At 40.8% G+C, this 25487-nt stretch overlaps 1 protein-coding gene across 1 annotated transcript; it reads left to right on the top strand.

Moving 5' to 3' along the window:
* Window positions 1-772: 772 nt before the first annotated feature.
* On the top strand, window positions 773-24881 carry tmem266 (transmembrane protein 266). The gene is made up of 10 exons (XM_062421508.1): window positions 773-786; window positions 6431-6619; window positions 16954-17108; window positions 19418-19491; window positions 20476-20532; window positions 20723-20861; window positions 21871-21986; window positions 22593-22785; window positions 24081-24173; window positions 24241-24881. Exons 1-10 carry the CDS (start codon window positions 773-775, stop codon window positions 24879-24881), a joined length of 1671 nt encoding a protein of 556 aa, XP_062277492.1.
* Window positions 24882-25487: the final 606 nt, after the last annotated feature.

The following is a 25487-nucleotide window of genomic DNA, read 5'->3' as shown; positions in this document are numbered from 1 at the left end:
GGAGGTAGATGTGTTTCATATGAACAACAATGCAAATGTGTAATGAGGACAGTTATAGTTTATATCTTAGTACATCTACATTGCAATGCTGAGATTTAAACTTGTGTTTTGTAAATGCAATGGCTATGTGTTTGTGACTTTCCTGTCTGGTCATGTCATGTCTGTTACATACAAAGCAGCTGAAGTGGACTTTCACTTGAACGGACTTGGATATGAATGGTTCTCTATCCTGTGGCACAAAGAGCTAGCATCCTGCTGTACTTGCTATGCAAGAGGTGTGATGTTCCCCAGCCCCTGATTCACAGAGCGAAGTGTATATTGGAGGAGATTTAAAATCCATTAGAGTTTAGTGCTCCCCAGGAAAATAGCTGAACAGAGCATAGCTGAAGCAGAAGTTAGGACAGGGCCCCATCAGGAAAAGCACACACAGAGGCACTGATAGTGATAATTGTGCATACAGTTGAGATACACTACTGAGCTGAAGGTTTTACTGTAAGACTGAAAGTTCATTCTTGATCTTGGAAATAGCAGCAGTTTCACCATGAGGTCCACTAGTAGCTTTTCTTAGCTTTCAATCATATCATACAATCTTCCTCAGCATATGAAGTTTACCCATGATTTGTGTCACAATTTTCTTTTTCCGCAGTAAATACATTGTCCTTTTCTATTTTCCATAGGTATGGTAGGAGCCAGGTCTCTGCAGTGGTGAAATACCATTTCACACTCAGGGTAATTTAGCGTGGACGTCTATTTGAAGCAACAAGACTTCAACATGAGCAATCCCCAGTAAGTACACCCACCAGATTCTTGTTTGAAACCATGTCTCAGAGAGTGTGAAATCTTAAATCTCTATTTATGAGCATGCAGTCTAATGCACAGGGCATCTCAGCATGCTACGATGGCAGATTGGGACCTGTATATTCCCATGCTCCTCCTGTGAATGACTTTTACAGGGATCAGCGGGAAAGCTTAGCTCGGCTTCGTCCAGCATCTCTGAGCCAGAGCGGCCAGCAATCTCCAGTCCTCGCTGGCATTTCTTAGCATTCAGGAGGGATGCTCACTTGTCATCTTCTCTTATTAATAATTACTCTGTGTGTGGTCCCCCAGACAGGCCCTGCATTCTGATGACAGCCATGGTTGGGGCTAAGAGAAGGGAAAAGGGAGGGAGAAAGGGAATGGAGCGGAGTGGGAGGAGGTGGAGTGGAGTTGAGTGAGGGGTGAATGCAAAATGGGTTCAGTCAGCTGCATCTTCTGGTTAAAGGCACAGGATGCTGCTTCCAACCAACAGAGATCTCTCTCTGGGCCTTAGACCTGCAGATTAGTACAGTTAATGGTTGATTACAAGTCAATTTGAAGAAATAATCATGGCAGAACATCTGTAACCAGACAATGCAGAGAATGTGCTGACCGGTTAGTAGTACCAAGGCATGATGTATTGTAGCTGAATGCCGATGATTCTCTGTATAGTGACAGATGGGAAACTCTCATGCAGAGAAAGGTCTTTGGAGTTATTTTCACCCCTGCTCTCTTAGACATGATGCTGCTGTAAATCCCCTCTCTCTCTCTCTCTCTCTCTCTCTCTCTCTCTCTCTCTCTCTCTCTCTCCTCTCTCTCTCTCTCTTCTCCTCTCTCCTCCCTCTCCTCTCTCTCTCTCTCTCTCTCACTCTCTCTCTCTCTCTCCTCTCTCTCTCTCCCTCACCCTCTCCCTCTCTTTGTCGTGCTCACTTTCTCTGTCTCTCTCCCTGTGCTCTGTAACGCCATAGTATCATTGCTCTGGAAATAGTGGGAGGCATTATAGGAAACATATTAGATGCTCATTTACAACAAATTAATAAATAATAATCAAAATAATACTGCATTTTAAAGATAAACACAGAATCTACATTTCCATTGATGAGGCAGTGCTTTTCCTGTTTGCTGGGAGTTTGTACATTTTTTTTCTCATTCAGTGCACAAAGAGTGAACACCACCCCTCCCAGAGGAACCCAGTGGCTTTGAAACAGGTCAGCCAACATTACGTAACTAACCTCTGTGTCACGTGATTCAGCATCATGCTGCTTTTAATTTCTCGGCATAATGAAGTCTCTCTCCAATCACCAGAATAAAGTCTGCTGATTAGCAGGTCACAGCTTAAGCAACTATTGTCTATATGTGTATTTCATCATTTAGAGATGCTGAAATTTCAATTGCACTTCACAGTTCTATGAATCAAAAGTAGGTTCATCACAAATGTATTAATGAAATCTACTTAATTCAATCATTTTTTGCTTAATTAGAGCATTTCTATTCTAACAAATAGTCTCTGAATGCCACATACCCACTTCCAGTTTATGGTTAAATACTAAGGCTATAATGTGTCATAGTGTTGATGGTATTATTCAGTGAATACAAGTTGCTTAAACTTCTTCTACAATGCATTGATTTTTCCTCACTAAAACACGTATGTCCAAACTATTTAAGACGATACAGTCAATCACTAAATAAGATTGTTTAGGCATTGTGTGTGTGTGTGTGTGTGTGTGTGTGTGTGTGTGTGTGTGTGTGTGTGTGTGTGTGTGTGTGTGTGTGTGTGTGTGTGTGTGTGTGTGTGTGTGTGTGTGTGTCTCCATACCCAACAAAATGCTTGTGTTTGGCATTTGCTTTTAGAGATCAAGCAGCTGTTGTAGGATGTCTGCAGAGTAAATTTTGTGTCATTTTGTTCTGACTGCTAAATGAGGTGTTGTGAATATACCACGATGAGTTAAAGCCGTGTTTGCTCTATTAACAATAAAGAGAGGACTACAAAGACCAACAAACCACCATCATTTTTCATTGTGCAATGGAATTATCAACTGCTGTAATTTCACCTTGGACTTTGAAAGCATGGGTCTTGCCTGATTTGTAAGATCTGATCTTACAAATGCACTCCTTGTATCAGGAGCCACTGCTGCTGGAAAAACTGGCCAGTGCCCATGTAAGTGATTTGGCACATTTGTCTAGCTTTCCTGATGATATCAGGACAGTGAATTGCCGTGCATTGCCGTGCATTGCCGTGCACCGAAGAGCAGCCAAGTGTCCCTATACGAACTTATTGGGTAAGACAGAGCGGCTGGGTTATAGACAGCTGGCTAGAAATACCATGCAGTGAGCACTCAGAATGACAATGATACCGATGCCCTCTGGAAAGTACCAGTTCATGCTGAGGCAGCACTTTAAAATCAACTGAAGTGACAGAAGCAGAGGATTTATTGCTCAGAAAGGTGATTTAAAAAGTTTAAAGAAGGCATCAATCTCATCCCTTGTCTTCTTGCTATTTGTAAGCAGCCTTATTATTCTCCCATTGGTCAGTGCTGTTGTCCTGTGTTGGAATTCTCATAGCAGTATAATGATCTAAGCTGTTACCTGTGCTGACTCTTGCACACATACCCCCTTTTTTAAGCACTGCCTTGCTGTACAGTTACACCTGGGTGCTGAGAGAGTGCTGAGCTATAGGACATGTCAGCTACAGTTTCACAGCAAGTGTGCAGAATTGAAATTAAAAACCATTGAGCCACAACAGCCTCTCTAACCAAAGACTATTATCTACCAATACTGCTCAAGAAAATGTCGGCTGCAGTTGACCTGACTCTATTTCACCAAATAACAAAAGTATTAAATAAAATAAAAAATACCACATAAAGAATAGTCTTACTTTTATGTGTTACATGTTCTAACCGTATATGCAGACTTCATCTTCACTGGCAGCTAACATGAACCAAGAACTTAGCATATTCCCTCCTGATGTATCTTATATCAGCATTTGAACCTGCTATATGTGCATGGGGGTTAGCATTCAGAGTAAAAAGATATAAATTAGTTTTGCTTTCTGTAGAGTTCAGCAGTATCGGACTTCAGTGGTATTTGAGTACCTTTCTCACAGCGAGCTGCATAAAAAACTCATGCCAGAATAGAATGTTCCTGTTAAAAATGTCTAAGTGAAAATATGCTTTTTTGCATGTATTTCAGAGTATCTCTGTAAGGAGCCTGTTATTCAACTACACCTTGTTGTAGCTGAAATGATGTAGAGTTAAACTTATTAATAATACAATTATACAAATTAATACAATTTTAAACTTATTTAAGCTAAAAGAAAGACAGAAAGAAAAATTAATATGTCTGTCATGTTGTGACAAACAACAACATTTCCTGAGAAATGAGTAAGAACTGGAGAGGAAGGATCTCAGCTTAGCTGGCTCTTATATTTTTATCTATTGATCTCTGCATTGTGATGTAAAAAGTCTGGGGAATTACTATGGATTGCAGTTACACTGGAGGAGGCAATCACTGGTAATGATTACATACAAGGAGGAACCAGACCTTACAATACAAATCAAGTTTTAAAACTCTCTAAAACACTATGTCAAAACACATTTCTATTTATTACAGATGCCAAAGAACATATTACATATTTGACTAATGAATTTAGTGTAATAAGCAGTACCAGTTAGTTGTTTGTGTAGGAACTGTATAATAATAATTTCTATCATTGTTTCATTTATTTGTTTTGCATTATAATATATTGCAGCAAGTTCATGTAACTGCAGCCTTATGAGCAATAACATGTATGTTAGACCTGCATTCATAAACACTGGCTGATGTAGAAGCAGGGTTCATGGTTAGCCTTAGCTTTACTTTGTATGGGTGCGAGACCTCCCCCCCCCCCCCCCCTAGCCATGCACGCTCTATGTTAACCTTTTTGCTTCCTTGTGGTGTTTTGCTAATATCACATGCCTCTGTAAAGATCCCAGCCCTTTAGCATGCCACTGGCTGTCCTTGCCTGCATCATTGAAGAGAGCAGAGTGTTCAGATGTGACGCCTCCACTCCCTCCTCAGGATGGCAACCAGCCACTCTACTGGGCTCTGCAAATAATGGCTCCTGGCCTACTCTGTGATTGTCTGGAAATGTGATTTTGATGCACTAAACAGTTTGTGTCTGTCATGACTGATTAGTGGCTTTGTTGCAGTTGGTCAGAGGTGCCAAGTCTACAGATAACGCTAGGCTGCGCAGGCGTGTTTTGTGGCGAGCGTGTTAATGTATGGGTTTTTGACCTCAAGCTAAACAACACATCTAGCAGGCCTCACATAATGAAATGATCAGATATTTAAAGGGAGTATGTGCAAGACCTTATATGTACTTAGGATAGCCAAAGTGTGCCATGTTAAGCCAAAATAGATCAGGTAATTCTTGGTTTCCTATGAAAATAACAAAACAACCTTTTAAGAGAGTCCATTATTATTACTCCAGAACTAAGTCTTTAAAAAAAAAAAAAAAAAAAAAGACCTATTTTCCTATCTTGGTCTACCTACATTAACATTTAACAGAAAGGTGGGTCAGCTCAGTGATCTTCTACTAACTGTTTCCTCCCACTCTATTTCACCTCCAGCACAGAGGTTGTAGAATTCACCAACCCGATGGCTTTTGTTCCCTGTGTCTTGTAATCAATGCCTTCCTCCACCGTTAAGCACTGGAGTTATTGATATCTCCACACTGGCTGCACTGGGACGGCTGCCAAGCCATGTGAGACTGCTGTTCCAGGATAAATTCTCCTTGTCTGCTATTGGCTGAGCTTGTAGGATCACAACCCACCCTGTACATTTAAGTTTTAGGACCTCATTGGCAGACTTTGTCTGGCTTTGCCAAATATAGCTTACTCTACAGAGAACTTATATCAAATAAATCAAAATGGCATGTGTAATTATGTGTGAGTAGACTGCAGACAAACATTACATTCATAAGCTACGTTTTCACAAAATCAAATGCTGGAGAGGAACAATAAATGTTGTAGAAAGAAAAATTTAAATTTTGCCCTAAAAAGGTTGCTGCTTACCTGTGTTGTAATAGACTACTCATCACAGGCTAGTTTTAAGTTTGATTTTCTGTCTCTTGTGATGAATAGAAGCCAATGGCTGTCTTGAAGTTACAAGATCATTCTAAACATTTATCAATGCTTTATGAAAGTAGTCAGAAGCAATGAAAGTGCACAATTAGTAGTTAAAGGTGATATATTTTGTGTTTTTAATCAATAACCTGTTAATACTATGTGCTTACTGTGGTGTGACACTAACTTCACTGCATACTCTGCTAATATGAAATGTACATATACCACCTTTTCATGGCCTGCCAGGGAAATGTGTCCTTGTTAAGGGTGTCAATAGAGACTGGAAACAAGGACTTTTTCAAAATTAACTATAATCACTGTAATTATTATCACAATTTGCTACCTGGAACAGTTTTGCAGTGGCTAATGTAATTAAATAGGACACTTCCATACAACCTTCCAAACTCTGCTGTCTTTTCTGTAGACCTCACACCAACTACCAGGTATGGCCCTTTAAGACAACACTATCAACATACACATTAGTTTTCTGACTCTAATGTTACTCCAATTGTGTTTATGTGTGTGTGCCACAGGGCCCCTCCCCAAACTGGAGCCTCAGAGCTGGAGGTGATCTCCCAGCAGGTGGAGGAGGACAACCAGTGCGTGGCCCCTGTCCAGTTGGTCAGCTTCGCCTACAGAGACTTGCCTTTGGCCGCCCTTGATATATCCCTTGCTGGATCTCAGCTCATCTCGAACCCGGATGAAGAGGACAACAGAGAGGGGTATGTCCCATAAATTCACTCTGCCACCTCTCTTCACTTTCTGGTTTTGTTCCATTGTTTGGCCACAGTCAGTAAATGTCTTTTGAGATGATTCTGTAATTGATAAACACTTGCAACTGCCATGATTAGCCTGAAACATTTACTTAAGTGTGGTCTGGTAGAGCATGAGGCCAAGTATTCAAGGAATGTGCAGCTCATGATTTAGTTCTGACACGGAAAAGTTTCATTTTTGACATTGAAGTATATCAAAGATTGTACAATTTAAAGAGGCTGGAAACAAATTAACAGTATAATTATCAATGAAATCTGATATTAACTTGTGTACTTAAAAGCCTAAGATGTCATTATGTATTGATTGATGTTGCCACCACAGTTAAGAAGATACTAGTGATATCAAGTCTGAGACATTGTCTCTGGTTGTTGCATGAAAGTAATATATACAAAATTAAGACAGAATTGCAATTACTACAATCTATAATCAACCTGGCAGAGAAAAGCTCTGCCGTCACTCTCTCCATTGCTCGTTATTGCACATGGTAATTACACCTGGCGTATTGAAGCACCCCTCATTTTATATTAGAGTCCGGGAATCGAGGATATTTTGCGACGAATTTATTAGTGTCACCATCTTAAATGGAAAATGTCTCCACTGATGTGTTCAATCTATTTCAGCTCAGTGACACAGCAATTTTCTCTCTAGCAGACAAGCTTCTGTTTATAATGTTGATTTCTGGCAGAAAACAAAGAGTGTTGTTAGCACCGTAGCTTTCCTGAAATGTCAGAGCCCTGTGGCAGTGCTGTTTCTGTCCACGAGGCCAGCTTGTCCTGGGTTTGTGTTTTTTTCTTATCACCATATCACCATCCTGCAGGCCCAGTACTCTCAGGACAGGACACACCCCTCCTAAAGCACCCCTGTAGCAAGTGTCCATGGCGCTCCACTCAGGAAGCGTGACTCACAACCCTTTGGCATGCTGCGATGCTGGCATCCATGCAGAGAAAGTCGACAAACAGCATAAGCTTAATTAGAGCATCCGGCATTTCGCCATCCAAGCCCTGGTGTGTCAGCTGAGCATGTCCGGCTGGACGTCGCCCGGCCTGGCCTGTCCGGGCCGATGGCTCTGTGGGACAGAGGGCAGGGACAGATGGGTCTTGTCCTAAACACCCACTCTCTCATCCTACCTCATGTCTTTCTCAGTTACTCTTGCTCACAAAAGGGGCAGTAAACACACACACATAGCAATGCTGCAGCGGAGGATCTGGCAGCCCAGCAAAATTATCATCACAGTGGGCGCTCTCATATGGCACCATATGACACCCTGGTCCCCCTGGGATTTGGCACAGTGCAGTGGAAAAGTCATGCAGCGCCAAGACATGTCTCTAAGGAGTTTAACAAACACAATATAAATATTCTTTATTTTAAGTAAAGGAACATTCATTCTTCTCACTCTGAGTCCAGATAACTCACCCATGTGAGTGATACAGTATGTTCAGGGAGTTTTTTAGATCAGAATTCCTGAGTTTCAGGTGACAGACATTCCAAGACATACCAGTCATCGTAGTTTCATACACACGTCTGTCATTTGGAAACAGTCTTGGAAAAACAGACGGTACGTCACAGGTTCTGGCTGCCTTTGTGACTCATGTGTGTAACATCAGAGGAATGACACAGGGTATCAAGGTGGGATGTATTGTATGCTCAAGAGTTTTTATATTAATTAAAGACCCTGACAGGAGAGCAATGAACCGAATGATTTGCATTGTTCTGTCCACTCTATAAACTATTTATCCTGTGTTTTATAGAAGGGACTGCACTACATAGGAAAATATTAACCCCTTTGTGAATTATTGTGTACAAGAATGCAAACCAATGTCATTACCTTTGCCACTGGTGTCGCAGTGGTCTTGAGCTGTGATTTTGGTGATTATCAGTACAGTTTGTTTTTTACAATGACTTACATTCCTGAGATGTTTTTCAGCTAATCATGTCCTTCTTGGGATGGAACTATATCATGTGCAGGAGCTAGTGCATTCAGTTTTAAATCTGATCATGAAAAACAGCTGTTTGGTTTGTATTGAGCTCTGGTTATGATTTGATTTTGCATTGAAAAGAAAAGTCAGGATCAAAAGAATAGCTTTATGGTCAGAGATGGGACAAGAAAAGGCTCATTACTTGTGAACTGAGCTTAAATCCTTGATGATGTGTGCTTGGTTTTGTTTTGTTCCATATGGCTGCATTTATAAAAAAAAAATAATAATAAAAAAAGAGCAGAAGAATACACGCCATAGAGGCACATTTAGTCAAGCATGGCAGCTGCTCATGGCTCTTTATCAGGAGACGTGGGCGATTATGTAGGAGGTGCATGTTCTTGCGGACTACAAGGGGCACATGCAGGACTTGCAGTTTCTGTGTAGTGGTGAGCTGGATGGAATTATTAATAGATTTTAGCAGCACCATCTCCCCCAGAACTTGCTTGAAGGTCCAGGGTGAGGGTGGTGTGATTTCACACCCACCTTTGGTTACTTAATTATTATTTCATATTAATATGTGTTATTTTAAAATAAAATTTAAAATTTAATTTATTTATTTATTTATTTATTTATTGGTAATTTCAGAATTTCAGATTTGTTTAAAAAAACTAAGAAGTTTCATATTCTTCCATGTCTCTATTTTTTAATAGTAGCAATTCAGCATTGCCTTAATACGGGTTACAAAAAGAGAATTACTAGGTCTAGTAGTTTTATTTGCAACTGCTGTTTGTACATTTGCAAAGCCACACACAAATTGACTGTTAAAATAGCATTTAAAACTTTGGTTACAATTTGGAAGGTGCAATCATCTACATTGTAATGTAATATTGTTTAATCAGAGGTTATTTTCATTTGCCTGCACATCATGTCATTCAGGATATGCCAGTAAACAGTAAATGAATCTTGAAGAGCAGTAACCACTGATGAAGTTGTGCAGATTTTTCTCAATTAAACCAATCATTCTTAATATAAGGTTAAGAAGCAAGGTGGTATGTTTTCTTCTACCTTAATCAAGACCTGTTATGATGATCTCCAGACTGGGTGGAGGCCAGGCTTCTGCATGGCCTCAGTCTCTGGACCCTGGGATATACAGCCCGCACTTTTCCAGGGTTATCATTCCCAGATCAGCTGGCTGCTCACAGCAGCAGCAGCATATGCTGTTGATCTCCAGGGGCCAGTCTGAGAGGTGTGAGGCACTGCAGCAATGACAGATGGTTCATATGGGTCAACCTGCAGCTTTGACTGGAGGAGAGAGGAGGCGGAGGGGATAAAGAGAAGGATACATGGAGCAAACGACCCTCCTCCACACTTTCATTCACAAAGCTGCTGGCTGCAAATCACAATAAAATGGCTCCATTTGATGAATGTCATATCTGTCCATGTTGGACAGCAGTGTAGGATCTGTGTAGTGCTGTAGTGCTAGCTGATACAGTGTCAGGTGAAATGAATTTCTCTTGCCACTTTTCACTCACTACAATGCCTCAATAGAGCAGCAATATGTTAACTTGCACATTATCAAACTGGTTGATTATGCTCAATTAGAAGTAAGATGGAATAATTGAAAAAATCTAGACTGGAGAATAATAGCTGAAGGACCTTGCCAGATTCCAATATGAATCTTGGCATCAGCAATATTTCACAGGGCTTTGGAACCAGAGCCATACTATACCTGTTCTGTGTTGATGGATGTCTGAAAAGAGAGCTAGATTTCTCTTTTTCTCCCCTCTGACTCTATTTCAAACATACAGAGAAACAGTCCTCTCCATCAAATTGGCTCTCTTGCCTGGCACCATGTGCGACACAATAGATGACATTTGAGTGCAGGGTTTGAGGGTTTGTTAATATTCACAGACATGCAAAGTGTGAAATTGCTTTTTAGGCTGAGAGCAAGAGAGATCAAGTGTCTTGGTGAAAACCCATTTATCAGGGACAGCTTCTCTGCTGTTTTGCACATGGAGCCCCATCCATCTCCATTTGCTTAGTATGTGGCCCATTTCTTTGGCAAAGACTAGCTTTGAGTACCCTTTGCTAGGTTGTACCACAGTGTAGGACGTGAGGGAAGAGGAGGCAATATTTAATGTTGAAAGAGTGGAAAGGTAAAGCTGAATTAATATGTTTAATTATTGACTAGAGGGGCTGCAAGTGCCTAGCTAAAGTCTGAATTTTGTTTATTTGTTCATTCACTGCAAAAGTGTTTGCTAATTCCCCAGGTGTGAGACTGTAAGATTAATAATAAAATGTACAATTGATTACATCATTTTATTCAGCATATTTATTGCTTAGCTTGATTTCCACTTGCAGAGCATCTTTGCTTATTTAGGCTGTGACAACAAAGATGACTCAGCAGTGGTTACACAGGAAAAGAATTTGCGGTTTGTCTTGATTTCCAAGCAATCTAGGCGGAGGCTCCACCTGTGAATCAGAAGCCGAATAAAACAGCTTATGAAGGATTAAATTAAATGCCTCTTCAAGTGTATAAAGTAAGTTAAGGAGCAAGTGTAACACAGATAGGTTGAATAGCCTGAGTGGGACGAAGTCCTCCAACCTCTATCTGTTCAGTAGCCTGCAGGCTCACAGTTGTGGTCCATTTTCCACTGCCCGAGCCTGCTGAGTTCAGCAGATTGGTGTGAATTGGTTGAAGTTCATACTGGAGGAACCACAGGGCTCTATAGTTATCAGTAAAGAGAGAGAAATTGAGAGGAGACAGAAAACCTGAGTCAAATACTATCATTTTAAAATGCTGCCAGATTAGTATCTGACATTGTCCCTTACATCTTCAAAGATAATATGTTAAGTTCAAAAGCTCTGTCTGAGATATTTGCCACTTAACATCCATCAAAATAGTCACTACCATAAAAGTAATGTTTGAGTTATGCCATTTTTAAATAATGAAATAGACACAACAAATAAATAGTTCCCATGATGATTTAAAGGTTTAAAAAAAGAAAACACAGAATTGTATTTTCTTTTCTGTTTTGTTTGACTTTTCTAGGTCATTTTACTGATTTAAGCTTCAAAAAATCATTCAAATGAATCACCCTGAGAAGGGAATATCAGTCTTTGGTTGAACTGTTCACAACTCATTCAAAAGTGTGATTCAGAGTCACAAGTAGACACTAATTAATTTTAACAGCAAAAGGCCAAAAGGCTTGAGACAAGTGTACTAACTAATGTAACACATTTGAACAAAACTATAATTTGCAGGTGTGCTTGAATAGATGAATTGCTGCCAGGTATAGTGATCTAAGTCTTGAACATGTAGAGATTGAATTGCTGCCTTCATTTGTTTAGACTCATAGAACGATTAATCATTTTGTGAAGAAATATAATTGTGTGGCAGCTGCCTCAAGTCTTCACCCTAATGTGATGGAGTTTTTTCTCTGAGCATAGTTGTTCTGTTATAAATGTGCAATCAAGACATCAATCAAGAGTTGCAATGGATTATTTAGAGGCCTGGCACAGCAGTGCAAGTCGTTGAGTGACACCATTTTAGACTTTTCTTTGCAAACATTTTGAAGGAGAGGTTCATGTTTGCAGTTGTTCATTGTTTTTGCGTGTGTGTTTGTGCGTGGGTCTGTGTGTTTGTTACAATCAATACCTCAGACAAGTTTATAGAGTCTTTCAGACTCATTACTTCCGAATGAATTTTCCACCTCTCCCTTGATCCATCCATGAACTCACAAACACACACAATCAGAGCACCACCTCTCTGATTTAATTTACATTTAACTTGTACCTAATGATTTTACATTGTATTTTACCCTGTCTCAATTGCAGGAGTTAGTAATGAAAGAGATTCTACTTGTGATAGCTTCCCCACCTTCGTGATAGTTACTTAACTGGGGCTGGAACCAAAGCTCTGTCCTGCCTGTGTGAATTGGCCTCAACAGAGTGACCAGACACCTTCCTCTGTGCCAGTCACTCTGCCTGATGTCTTTGTCCCCCTGTCCTGTTTTGCCATTTTGTTGCAAGAGCTGCTGCAGCCGGCATCATGTACAGCATGCCACTACTTCCATCTCACGCAACTATTGATCAATCTCATGATCTAATACCCTTACTCTGCGCTGCAGTCAGGCACACTTCGATCTTCCCTCAGTCTGCAGGCTTGGCCTGTTGATGTCTTTATGAACCTGTCCACAGCACATGCATCTCTCATTTCCTCTACACACAATGCCCTTAACAGTGTGTGTGTGTGTCTGTGTGTGTGATGTTTCCCTGAGCATGCACACATATGTATACATGACCAATCCTTGAGGTATTGTCTATTCGATCTGAACCTGCCGCGACCCTGAGAGAGCGAGATGATTTTCTTCCTTTGCTTGCTCTACCACTGAAGCAGCCCCATTTCCTCATAAATACTTCAGGTCCTCGGCGTTCAAGGTTTAAAGTGATTTCCCTAAAATTAAGTTTCTGAGCTTGGAGTAATCCATCACTGCCATTTACTCTCCTTCCAGTCAGGGTTTTTCTTTACAGGTTTATTAAATTAATACCTTTTCTGCCTGGCTTGTGGGAGAGGTCTGAATGAATTATTATTCCACACAGTGTGAGTTAAATCATGCTTTTCAATCCTGAAGGTAAGTGTGGTGTCTTGTTGAGTTTTCTGTGTGCTGCTCATTCCATCTCTAATGGTCCACAAATGTCCAGTGACTGCGTGTTAGGTGTATCATTAGGTAAATGTTTCTTTTTCTTGGCTCTCCTCCACTGGCAGATGGAGTTTGACATTGTTCCTTGGGAACAGATCGGTGCTAAGTAAAGTCTCCATGGTATCTGCTAATGATACCATTACCCTTCACCACCTCTTTGTCACCCCAGGTGTTGAGCTCCTAATCTGTTGGCATCATCTTATACAGAGGGTTGTTGCAGAGTACTGAGTGCACCGGTTAGACTCTTAGAGAGCACTGACACAGTTTGGTCAAGCTCCAGCCCCTCTGCTGACCTTGATGAAGGATGGAGAGGATGTGAATCTGTGCCACACCGGAGGTTCAGCTGCAAAATGATTCCACTCTCTGGGATGCCCTCTCTCTTTTCACCTGAAAGTCTTGGCCATCATTCCTATTAGTTATGATAGTATTATACTCACCATTCAACAATGACTGACAGGGAAAAAGACAAAAGCAGTTTAAAGAAAAAATAGGTTGTAAAGCAGCCATTGGTTTATTATGTAGACCCTAAGACAATAAGGGAACATGCCCAAAATGTGAGTAATAACCCCTCATTTTACAAGAAAACTCTGCAGTATATACAGTAAGACACGGTTGAACCAGTAAGTTCATCTGTAAACTGAGGATTTTTTATAATGGACAGTCTGATTTGGCCTGTTATCTCCTCCAAATATAGGCGTAATGTTTAATCGAATAGTTGGTTGTTGATAGACAGAAAATGAATTGGCAGTTCTTTTGATAACTGAGTAATTGTTAAAATCATTTTTCATGGAAAAACATTAACTTTTTACAGCATCTTGAATAGGGTAATGGGCTGCTGTTCTTTGTCTTATGTGATAGTGATCTAATCTTTATTTTTAGACAGTTAGTTGGGTGGAAAAGCCCATCTGGACACATTGATGCTGTTTAGGAAATTGTAATGAGAAATCTTCCCTATTTTCTGACTTTTTATAGACTAAATGATAACAGATAACATGTTGCAGTCCCATGCCTTGAGGTTAACTTGGGGTTTTGATTTAAATTTAACCTGTATAATCCTCTGAAAATGTGTGTTTCATTACCCTTGGGACTTCACAGTGTTCCCAAAGTCTAGTAATTAAGTTGGTGAGTATGCTATTACCAAATGATGGCCAAAACTACAAAAACAAGTCCCAAGTTATAATAAACTAGAATTATCCTTTAACCCAATCTGCATATTTCTCTGTTCTTTCTTTCTCATTCTTCCTCCTCCAACTCCCTCTGCTTCCTCTCTGGCTCTTTCTCCAGTTCACTTTTGGATGAATCCCAATGCCTTTGAACTGCTTGCACCCGCTTCCTCTCTCAGTGTTTGCTTCCTTCATTCTGAGCTGAACCAAGAGGAGAGTCGAATAAATTGCATCCTCTCTTGTCCTCTGACAGACATTGCCTATAGCTTTCCTCCTGCGGGGGACAGGTGACAACGGATAGCTGCTATTTTTAAAGGAACATACTGCCTTTCTCAGTGTTGCCTCTGAGAAAGGACAGCCACCCCTCATGCGTGCACACACGCACACACACACACACACACACACGCACACACATGCACACACATACACACTTTACTTTTTGCATCTGGCTTTCTAGGCGTGCATCTCAGTATTGTGTGTGTGGAAGGCAAAGCTGAAAGGAAGGAAAAGCCCTGTGTGCCTACTGAAAATGTGTCATTATTTATTGACCATAAAAACTCAGGAGTCTGAGTCAGTCAGAATATCTGATTGGAAGAACTTGAAGAGGAGAGTAGTGATGGATTTAAGGCAGGTTTGACACTCACATTTTCAGGCACAATGTACCTGGACAAGGAGCACACACTCTGGGGACACCTGCACACTCTAAGCTAATGGGAAATATATAGCAATGTGGAGGAGGAGAACCAGATGAAGGCATTGTCTTTCAGTGAAGCAATCGTCTTTTTGGCTATGTATGACTGCACCCTCCAGATGGTGCACATGCAGCCCCAGTGTTTTGCCAAGAAAACTGCATCATGTAGTAAGCCAGCCAGCCAGCCAGTCAGCCAGCCAGCAGTCATCCAGAGCTCAAACAAAAGGAGCTTCAGTGAGCTAACAACCAGCCAGGTTGTTGGCACACCAGGTAGTCACCCAGATAGGTATTCAGCCACCCTGCAGTCCTGTCCTGCCCTGTCCTGTCATGTCACCCAGTGAAGCAGCAAGGTGGGGAATTAACCACATGAAGTGTTAATCTCTCCAGAACCTCACTTTCTTAACTCTAAAGAATAGGCTCACAATTTTTCAGTTCTGTCTTCAAACAGTTTTGAGGAACATTGAATGAGGTTTACCTTCCTAATATATTTTCAATGTAAGTGATGGGGTCGTCATTCTGTACAGAAATGTGTTCCAAAGTTTATCTGATAATAAAAGTCTAATACTTGAATATGTTTTACCCGTTGAAGTTATTCAAAAAAAGTGGATATCCTCCAGAGTTACAGCCTTTTTAGTACACATTTCCCCTTTTTTTATCACTATCCTTCAATTGCGCTCAAAAGCTGTCCGGAACAACATAAAGAGGAAATGATGTACCAAAACAACCTAAACCTGGAAGATATCTACTTGATTTTACTAATTTGAGCGACCGAAGCCATATATAAGTTTCAGATAAACTTTTAAATATATGTTTACACAAAACAAGTACTATGGATTTTGTCCTCCATCACTTACAAATTACATTAGGAAGGCATCATATGGGTACAATGAATAATAATAGTGGGATTATTTGACTATTATCCCTTAAGGTTATAGGTGTATAATGTAGAGAATACAGAATATCTTTCTGAACACCGTTGTGATATTTTACATTAAACATTAAACATTAAATCAAATAGTGCTATATATACAAGCATGTTCTGATGAGACAAAACAAATGATTTAATGCTTGCATGTGGAGTACAACAGATGTCATGTAATCTGTTTCCAAAAATAGGCACAAACTAACTAATGGCTGTTGAAGTAGACTACACTGCTTATGATAGCACAAAAGGAGAGCTTTCCAGTGGGAAGAGGGAGGTTTGCCAAAAGGCAAGAATGAAATGAGAAGAGAAAAGGGGCAAAGTAGCAAAAACGCCATAAATTTGTGCACAGAATTACTTCATGCTAATACATCTTCTCAGTGCCAGCAAAACATGTATTTATGCTTCACATTAAATTCAAGAGTGTAAATTAATTTTAGCATGCATGCTCTGCATTTTGAATGATTTCATGCAGAATAGTGCCCTCCGCTGAAAAATACTTAGAAGAGCTTTAACTGATAGGAAACTGAGCAAAGTCAAGGTTGAACACGCCACGTGATTTGTGTATCTTGACGTTTCTTGTTTTTTATGGATTTGACCTTGCCTGCTGCCTGTCAGATTCATACTCTGTACCAGTATTACATTTTGAAATAACATCACAACAAGACCCACCATTTATCTGTGCTTACAGATCTTCTAACAGCATACTCTCTCTCTCTCTCTCTCTCTCTCTCTCTCTCTCTCTCTCTCTCTCTCTCTCTCTCTCTCTCTCTCTCTCTCTCTCTCTCTCTCTCTCTCTCTCTCTCTCTCTCTCTCTCTCTCTCTCTCTCTCTCTCTCTCTCTCTCTCTCTCTCTCTCTCTCTCTCTCTCTCACTCTCCCCGCTCAGGTCTAACTGGCTGAAGCCGTGCTGTGGGCGAAGGGCAGCGCTATGGCAGGTCTGTCTGTTGTCGGCGGGCTTCAACTGTTTCTTGGTGGCCTGTGTCATCCTGGTGGTGCTGCTGCTGACGCTGGAGTTGCTTGTAGACACCAAGCTGTTGCAGTGTGAGTGCTGGAAACAAAGACAGTGTGATGTCACTTGAAATTAAGAATATAGGCTTTTGGTTTTGATTCTTCTCAGCACAAATTATTCAAAGCCATATTGTCAATGCATAGATTTTACAGACAACCGTAGAAAATAATTTAATTAACACAATTAAGCTGCAGGTACTTTATCATCTTGTTATATATATTTATATTGTTATATCATATTTGCTTAAGGTAAGGAATAGAAGTGGCCATGAAGAATAGCAAGAATGAATAACTAAAATGTTCTAAACTGTTTTCTCAAACTGTGACTCCAGCTATTTCTTTTAATTAATGACAGGCACCTTTAACCTGCACCTGGCAATATTATGCAGCAGGCAGAAGTAGGCTAAGCAATGCTGTTAACAAGCAGCAACCTAACTTAATTTCCTTATAGTCAATGAAAAAATGTATATTGTTGGTTTGAATATGTGCAAATAGCAGTGACATATAAAGTATTCATTGAAGTACACCTATACCTTACTGTACAATAATATGCTATATTATTGACATATTAACTATATTGGCCAGTAAAATATAAAAAAGGCCAAAGTATGTTTCAGATCATTTTTATTGAAAATGTCTCAATTACATAGTTTGCCCACCATAAAGAACTGGCAGATTTATTTATCTATTGAAAAAAATACATGTCACAAAAATTCATTCTCATCAAAAATGTTTCTGATGAGTTTGAATAATCAGCCAATATATCATTATCAGATGTTTCCGAAACTCTCTTTACTATACTGCACCTTTAACCATTAACCTTTAAGCTGTGGTCTCTCTATATAAAGACTATTTATGATAATCAGACTCTTGCTTTGAGTTTGGCCATCAAGTTTTCAAGAACTTATCACATTATTGGACAGTAAGATTGCTTTTAATTTAGTGTGAAAACATATTTTCAAGATTTTGATTTCATACTCTGCCATGCATTTTACCATTATTATTTTTATGACTGAATGCTATTGTTAAAAATAACCAAAATGACAGAAGAGACAAGAGTACTGGCAGTTAGGGAATGTAAAATAATGCTCTTGTGTCTAACACAACAGTGGGTGTTTAAAAAAAACAACTACACTATACAATATTCCACTATAATTAATGATATTTGATTGTAAAATCACTCAGAATAGTTTTTGGAATGGACAAAATAGATGTGTAACACGTACTGTATGTGAGTAAATCCTTCTTACCTGGTCTTATACATCTGCTGTATAGTCAGTTTGTGTCACTGATGATCTATCCTGTGACCTCAGGCTCTGATCAATCGTGGTCTTGGGAATATAACCCTCCCATTAGTATTCCACAGTTAACACAGAATGTCAGTTGGCCCAAATACCAGTGTGGCCCATGACACCCCAGTATCACCTTCAGCTACATCGTCTGACATGGTGTAGACATCATCATCTATCATAAGTAGAAGGTCAGGGGGACTGTGACCTGTTAGATATCAGAGATCTGAGTGGAGAACATGCCTGGCAGCAATATTCCTTCAGCAGGATCCGAATGCATGCTGGGACTGACTGACTGACTGACTGACTGACTGACTGACTGACTGACTGACTGACTGACTGACTGACTGACTGACTGACTGACTGACTGACTGACTGACTGACTTACGAGATAGGGCAGATAAAGGAAAAGTAAGACTAATGCGTGAAGGAAAATAAGTGGACAAAGAAATCAGGCATAAAACAATGCTGGCTTGTGTGTGTGTGTGTGTGTGTGTGTGTGTGTGTGTGTGTGTGTGTGTGTGTGTGTGTGTGTGTGTGTGTGTGTGTGTGTGTGTGTGTGTGTGTGTGTGTGTGTGTGTTTGTGTGTGTGTGTGTGTGTGTGTGTTTGTTTGGGGGGTGGACTGGAGAAAGATGAATGGACTGATGGACAGATCACTGAACATGGCAAACAAAGACAGATGGGAGGAGAGGTGATGCATGAAGAGAAATTCCTCAGCTGACAGCAGAAATACTGTCTGAGGCTGTCCACAATTAGTCTGATGAATAGACAGGGAGATGCAGACACATGCACGCATTGTATGCAGTAGATTCATATTTATGATGTGGCTTTATACATGCATTAATGTGTGTGTGTGTGTGTGTGTGTGTGTGTGTGTGTGTGTGTGTGTGTGTGTGTGTGTGTGTGTGTGTGTGTGTGTGTGTGTGTGTGTGTGTGCATGAATGTACTAGTTGTGATCACTTTACTGCACTTTGTCAGTGTTGCGCAACACCTAACAACTGTTATACAAATAACAGTCAAATATAACCAGTTATTCTGTTTTACCCCTACAGTTAATAATGCATTCCAGTTTGCCAGCATCATCCACTGGATCAGCCTGGCTATCCTCTCTGTGTTCTTCACTGAGGTGAGCCTCTCTCTTTCTTCCCCGCCCACTCTACTCAAGAATGGTCTTACTTACAGCTGATGCAGCGGCCTATCGATTAATGCTATGCCGTGCAGTATTAGCGGCCAGTGAAGTACACCGACAGATTCTCATTAGAATACTAACAACACCATGAAGTGCTCCGTACCCTGTGTCCCTGCATGATTAAATTGTGATTAGTAGAGATGAGCCACTGATAGTGTACGTAAATGAAAGACTAAAAAAATCAAAAAAGAAAAATTGGCCTAAATGTTGTTAAAGCTGGTCCCTCTCAGCGTCATTAGATTGATCTGCAGCACAGTCACTTTAAATGCAGTGGCTTTTCTGTGCCACTAGTTTTAAATAATGTCAGTGCCTCAGGTGTGCAGTATTGATTACCATTTTCCTTACAGCCAGCCACATTTGTCTTATTTCTTTACAGTTGACACTGCCAACTTTTGTGCGGCTGGAGGTTTACTTATACCAATAAAAGCAACCTTTCATACATATTATATACATTGAAGCAGTGGAAACAGCAGGCCGACTGGTTTCTGCTCTAGTGCAATCTTGAATATACAACTTCCCATCCTCATATGAACTAAGGATGGGATGTTAGGGGATGGCATAAGAGGAACAGAGAGAAAGGGAGTATTGTTTGCCCTTTGTAGCCTCCACTGCATCAGCAAAAGCAGCTAAATGTGGTGTGTGTAATTGTTTGGATGAAATACTACTGTGCTGCCTCTGATGTGTATGAATATGATGTCATTGATGAATTACCAGTGGAGAAATGAAAGAAATATAAATCACAATAGCAAACGCTATTTACTAAGACTTCCAGGTTTTTCATTGGGAGTTACTACCCAGCATCTTCTGCCTCTATCATGTAGTCTCACTCAGTGCTTCATTTAAGCTGTCCTTGTTTTCTTCCATTTTATCCAGTTTGTAACCTGTTCTCTGTCTCCATCTCTGTCCCTCTTTCTGTCACAGACGGTGTTCAGGATTGTGGTGTTGGGGATATGGGATTACATAGAGAACAAAGTAGAGGTAAGCTCCCAAAGGTCTTATTAGTCTCTATTAGTCTCTCGGGGGCCCCTTTCACCGCATTGTCATTCCCTCAATGTCATACCTCCGTGTGGCCACAGTGGAAGCTTCAGAGATAACAGTAACCTGGAGTGTGTTTGTATGTGTGTGCGTGCGTGTGTGCGTGTGTGCGTGCGTGCATGTATTTTCTCAGGTGTTTGATGGAGCTGTCATTGTCCTCTCTCTGGCCCCCATGGTGGCCTCCACAGTGGCCAACGGCCCCAGCAGCCCCTGGGACGCTATCGGTCTCATCATCACACTGCGCATCTGGAGGGTCAAGAGGATCATTGATGGTGAGACTGGGAGGGGCCGGGGGCTGATGTCCCCTGCGTCATGTCCTTTCCTGTCAGGTCACAGAGATAGATACTGCAGAGAGCACACTGCAGTATCAGCTACAGTCAATCTTGAGGTTGTTTGCTCAATTATCTTTCCCTCGCTTTTTCTTTTTTTTAATATGAGGATCGATGGTAGGACAGCATCTGCCTTGATGAATTTATTGTTTTAATGCTCTCAGCAGCTGCAAAAGGCAAATTATTTGAACAATAGGTTTTTACAAAGCATTATATCTGATGGAAATTGTGCTCTTTTTTTTAACAATCTTACTCCCCCTTGTGGTTAATATAATGTGCAGTACTTACTGAAGAGGATGGTTTGTGCGTGTGAACAAAATGGATTATCACCCCATCCATTACTTATAATTATTTATCCTGTTGAGGGTAAAAAGTGGACTGCACAAATGGTTCTATTTTATATCTAATTGTTACATTGGATCAGTGTTTTAATAGTCTCGGTGGAAATAAAATAGATTGTGTTATTAACAACAGGTTTTTATGTCACTCTGTTAAACATTTTAATTGGAATCAGTAAACTGTAAACTGTTTGAAGTCTGTTTTCACCTTTTGTTCTCACTACCCTAAAGATTAAGCATTAATATGCAATATCATACAATAATGGCCAAAACAGCCAACCAAAAACAGAATACTTACTGAACACTATAAGCTTCAGAAAAGTAAGACTGCTTGCAGGGAGATACTGTTATTATATCCATCTTGTGGATGGTTTGTTGGCAGCAATCTCCAGTCATGTGCCCATAAATGTGCAGAATATGCAGGCTTTTATTTCAGCAAAACAGTGGTTGACGTTGACATTTAGAAACAGTATGTAGGAAATACTACTATACTAAAAACTACATGATCCACTTTTTTAAAAACTACAGGTGGAGGTGTAAGTTGGTTAGTTAGAATTAAAACCAACGGGATTTCTTTTGTAGAACTGACTTCATTTTATGGCCTCTTGTTCCAGCCTATGTGCTGCAAGTGAAGGTGGAGATGGAGTTGGAAATCCGGCAGTATGAGAAGGCCAAAGCAGTGAGAGAGGAACAGCTTGACCGTCTCACCCAGATCTGCCAGGAACAAGCAGTATGTCAATGCATTTGTTTCATACCTCCCATCAACTTACAGTCTAGCTCAATGTATAGCTGCATGTTACCAGCAGAGGGCAGCAATGTTCTATGCAAGAAAAAATAAGTCTGTACTCAAAAAGTTATAAAAGATGCCTGCAGAATTGAACCCATAGCATCACTAGATAATACTTTTTACAGCAATCCTGTGGATATCAGATAGCCATTACTGTGCATTAGCTTAACGAAATCTATTGAGTCCTTTACAATTTAATAATCATAATTGTATTATTGTTTAGAAGTCAGATTATCCAGCTAAAGAATAAGTTTAGCTTTTTAAGTGTAACTGAGAGCCTGCCCACTGAGTGCTCTCTATATCTCAGATGTCAACCCAGAAAAGGAGAACAGTGTCCACAATGTGTCTGACAGTTATACAGGTTTGAAATGTGCAGTTTGGTATATGCACACTGTACTGTACAGTCCAAAGTCAGTTAAAATAACATGTAAATAAGATGTTTGCACGAAAGGAGATTGGATATTAGCATGGAGAATACAGTACACTGTTGTTAGTGTTGTTAGTTTGAATGACAAATCAGTACTACCACTTCTCCCTATCTCCTTTCAGTTTGAAATCAGGCAGCTGAGGGCCCACCTGGCCCAGCAGGACCTCGATCTGGTAGCAGAACGTGAAGCAGCCATGCAGATCCACCATATGTGGGGTAAACAAAGCAGCAGTTTCCATGAGGTGGATGGACTGGCCACTGGGGCCTCCAAGCATCATGGGCCAGCTAAAGCTAGGGAGCCCGGGGGGCCCGCAGGTAGCCGTCTGGAACACCTACCTCCTTTGTATAACTGGCTATCAAGGACCTCTGTGCACAAGGGGGAATTCAGGCTGCTATCAAGGACCTCTGTGCACAAGGGGGAATTCAGGCTGTGCTTTCTATAGTAAATTGTGTTAATGCTAAGTAGAAGGTTGAATGTAGAAATGTCCCATGTGCCTTGAAACTTGCCAGGCAAGTGGTGTAGATGTCAGAGAAGTCGTTTTGTTGCTTTAAATCCATTTACTGGCAGGAATTAGAAATGCTTTGCCTTCTTTCATAGCCAATCTGTTAGAAATGAAACAACTGGTACATGGAGGCTGGCTATTTAAAGGCTGAAAACATTTTTAAGGTTACTGAAAGCAGCAAAAAATAGAAATAAGCAGACAATCTTACAGCAAACCACAAACCTCTGCAACTATTAAACATCCCATCACTTATCTGATGCTTCCTACTGGAGGATAGAACACTTTATTAATGGTGGACATCAAACACAGGCACGGTGTTGGCACCCTTTTCTCAAAAACATCTGTCTTTGAGTCCACAACAAAATTCTGGTGTGACACCTAGATGGACTATAAACCTCTCACACAGTGACAGGTCATAACTTACAGGACTTAAAGCAACAAAGCGCTGTCAGTGCAGGTGATGTCAGGGCTCAAAACATTGAGGCTTTTCCTTTATCAAAGCTATAAATCATAGTGCGACCTGTGATACATCTGAGCTATGGTGTTTTCTAGTCAGATATCCTTTTAACTACACCTGCTCCTCATATACTCATGTGTTATTGATCATCTGGAGATGGTCCCTGTCACATTTTAGGCTGAGCAATGAGTGGCTTCATCTTGGACCTTGAAATGAATATGTGAAGCCCAAACATAAATTAACTTAAGCCAACAGTCAACACAAGGAAATACTTGGACTGATTTAGGATCTATGAAACACATTCACACCAAGCTGCTCTTTTGAAATATTTGTTAATTAATTGATGTTCATCATACTCTTAATGATTTATTATCATATTGCATTTATCAAGCAAAAATGCATAGTTTCTGATTCCACCTTCATACATTTTTGGTGTATATGATTGTTAATTGGATACTTGTGAACACACAATGTGAAGACCCTGGGCTCTGGAAACATGTGATAAGCATTTTGTACTATTTTCTTTTCACATTTTATAGAAGCTACATGTACAGTAGGAATATCAACCCAGTGGTATTGAAGAGCACCATAGTTCACTTTTATTGTGTCGGAGACAAAGTACATTATTGTGCACTTTTTATTCTCTTCAGATCATCATGGTCAAGATGACATGAACAACTACATAAGCCAGTACTATAGTGAGCCAAGCAGCGGTGAGTATCAACAAGATCCTGCTTCACTTTGTTTTTACAGACATTTTAGCACCACAATATTTCAAGGGCATATATATAACGTGTGGTTTTCTTGTAGACATGGGGATCCCAGACCCTGCTGCACGTGTCATCACCACAGCAGCCATAGACGTGCACCTGCCTAACAACCCCAGCCAGCTTCCCTCTACTCTGGTGAGTGCTGACGCGGTGTCGTCTAGCCGTCTGCAGCGCACTGGCAGTTCGGTCAGCGAAGCCTCCACAACCACAGTGTCCCGCACCAGCTTCAGCGCCCGCCAGCATAGCATCAGCAGCCACACGCTGGGCTCAACCACAGACTGCAGCTCAACTGTACGTGAGGCCTCCACCTCCACAGACTACAGCGACCAGCGCTGCTACCCACCGCCCTACAGCAGCCCCCTAGCCCTTGGCACTCAGCCACGAGGGAGTCCCAGTGCTGTGGTGCAGGAGCTGCTCTCTTCTCTGACTGAGGACTCTTGTCTTACGCAGAAGGGCCTGGACCCTGTCAACCTCAAACCTCCCAGCCCAACAGGTTCCACTAAAACTAGTCCTGAGCTGGAGCACAGGCTGAACATCTACAACAAGAGGAACCAGGAGAGCCGAGTTGGGTTGCATGCCAAACCCCTCATCCATCTGCAAGGCAATGAGCCTCTTCTAGAGGAGAAGTATAGGATGATGGAGCCAGTAGACGCCCCAGTCAACCGTCTGTCAGAGACATAAGATAGTGCCTGATACCATTTTCACAGGACATAATCCTCAAATGAATCGCAAAAATTAACATTCTACTAAACTCCTGCATTGCTGGGGGTCACCGGCACATGAACTGTATGTCTGTCATCCTCTTTGTACTGATGAACTTGCTGGAGCAGTACTCACACAGAGGGCATGGAGGACAGAATCAGATACCACTTATCAGGAATTGACACTCACACAGACACTTTTTGAGTTTTATGAACAATTTTACCAAAAGAAACCAGCAACAGGGCTCACGCCCAAAAATCTGTGCTGATAATCTGGCTTTTGATACATTAAGTTGTTGTATGATTTCTAGGATGTGAAACCAGGAAGGAGTTGGTGCTGAGGGCTTAGTTCCTCTGATACAGTTTGTAAGGAATTGGAGATGCTGGACTGATGAGATAATTTATAAGGAGAGCCACAAACTTTGCATCAGTCCCCCAAAGCTATAAGGCATGGGTTTATCACACTTGAAGGTGTATCAACTATTTTATTAACCAGTCTCCAAACTCACAAAGAACAGTCCTCTTTGAAAGGACTGCTGCAGGGTACATTGGATCAGTGAGATGCTATGTTGTGATCTCAACTTAT

This window comes from Scomber scombrus, chromosome 6, assembly GCF_963691925.1.
Source record: "Scomber scombrus chromosome 6, fScoSco1.1, whole genome shotgun sequence".
Lineage (NCBI taxonomy): Eukaryota > Metazoa > Chordata > Actinopteri > Scombriformes > Scombridae > Scomber > Scomber scombrus.
This window is presented reverse-complemented; position numbering and strand designations above follow the sequence as displayed.